This window comes from Mastomys coucha, unplaced genomic scaffold (assembly GCF_008632895.1).
Source record: "Mastomys coucha isolate ucsf_1 unplaced genomic scaffold, UCSF_Mcou_1 pScaffold22, whole genome shotgun sequence".
Classification (NCBI taxonomy): Eukaryota; Metazoa; Chordata; class Mammalia; order Rodentia; family Muridae; genus Mastomys; species Mastomys coucha.
Genome location: NW_022196905.1, coordinates 130,176,461 through 130,177,737, shown reverse-complemented (window position 1 = coordinate 130,177,737; position 1,277 = coordinate 130,176,461). Strand labels below are relative to the sequence as shown.

At 49.6% G+C, this 1,277-nt stretch overlaps 1 protein-coding gene across 1 annotated transcript in view; it reads right to left on the bottom strand.

Annotated features, from left to right (window-relative positions):
- LOC116104677 (ras GTPase-activating protein 4-like) overlaps window positions 1-1,277 on the bottom strand; it is a 36,811-nt gene that overhangs the window by 23,256 nt on the left and 12,278 nt on the right. Inside the window, exon 2 of the mRNA XM_031391170.1 lies at window positions 124-261. Coding sequence (XP_031247030.1) covers window positions 124-261 — 138 coding nt within the window. The remainder of the gene's footprint in view (window positions 1-123; window positions 262-1,277) is intronic.

Sequence of the window (1,277 nt, the reverse complement as noted above, 5' to 3'; positions counted from 1 at the left end):
CCTGTAAGAGTGGTCACTCAGGCAACATCTCAGCATCAGGACGGCCAGGTCATCTCTTGAGAGGAGGAGGAGGAGGAGGAAGAGACCAGGCCTCCCCCATACCCACTCCCCCATCCATCTCACCTGGCTTCAAGCACCGCACAGCGCAGCCGGCTGGCATGGACCCCTGGCACCACCTCCAGGCGCAGGTGGATCTCACCCTGCACCTCCTCGTTCGGGTCTACCTCCATCAGGTGAGTCCATCCACTGAATCCTGCAGGGCTTCATGTCAGTCAAGGATGGGCCACGCCCTTCCACATCCTTCATCCACAGATGCACCGCCCCCACCCCCAGCTTCCCCATCACCCTCTTGAAGTCCTCTGGATATTCCCAGTGACAGATGGGGAAACTGAGGTGTGGGGGCTGAGCAGCAATTGGAAGTGTTGAGATACTTTATTGTTTGTGTGGGGTTATGCCCATTTGAGCTAGGCTGAGCAGCCAGGGGGCTCTTGGGATCTTTCTGTCTTTTCCTGACAATGCTAGAGTTATAGAAACAAGTAGTCATGCCTGGTTTTTACTTGGGTCCTGGGGATTTGAACTCAGGTCTTCTTGCTTTCACAACAAACATTCTTCCTTGCTAAGTCACCTCCCTAGTCCCCTATTTTTTTTTAAAAAAATGTATTTATTTTATTTTTTTAAAGATTTATTTATTTTATGTATATGAGAACACTGTAGCTGTCTTCAGACACCCCAGAAAAAAGGCATTGGATCCCCATTATGGATGTCTGTGAGCCACCATGTGGTTGCTGGGAATTGAACTCAGGACTTCTGGAAGAGCAGTCAGTGCTCTTAACCGCTGAGCCATTTCTCCAGCCCTATTTATTTTATTTTATAAGAGTACACTGTAGCTGTCTTTGGACACACACCAGAAGTGTGCACCAGATCCCATTGCAGATGGTTGTGAGCCACCATGTGGTTGCTGGGAATTGAACTCAGGACCTCTAGAAGAGCAGTCGGTGCTCTTAACTGCTAAGTCATCTCTCCAGCCCCCTCTCCCCCTTTTTAAAATTATAAAGCAGAGTCTCATGTAGCCCAGGCTGGCCTCATTCATACTATGTAGCTGAGGATGACCTCTTACTCCTGATCCTCCTGCCTCCACCTCCCAATGCCAGGACTACAGGCATGCACAAACACAGCTCCCAGGCCTCAATATGGACTTTGGTTACATGTTCCTGACCCCCACTGGTTATGGAATTCTACACTCCACCCTCAGTTTTCCCTCCTTGAAACATGAGAAC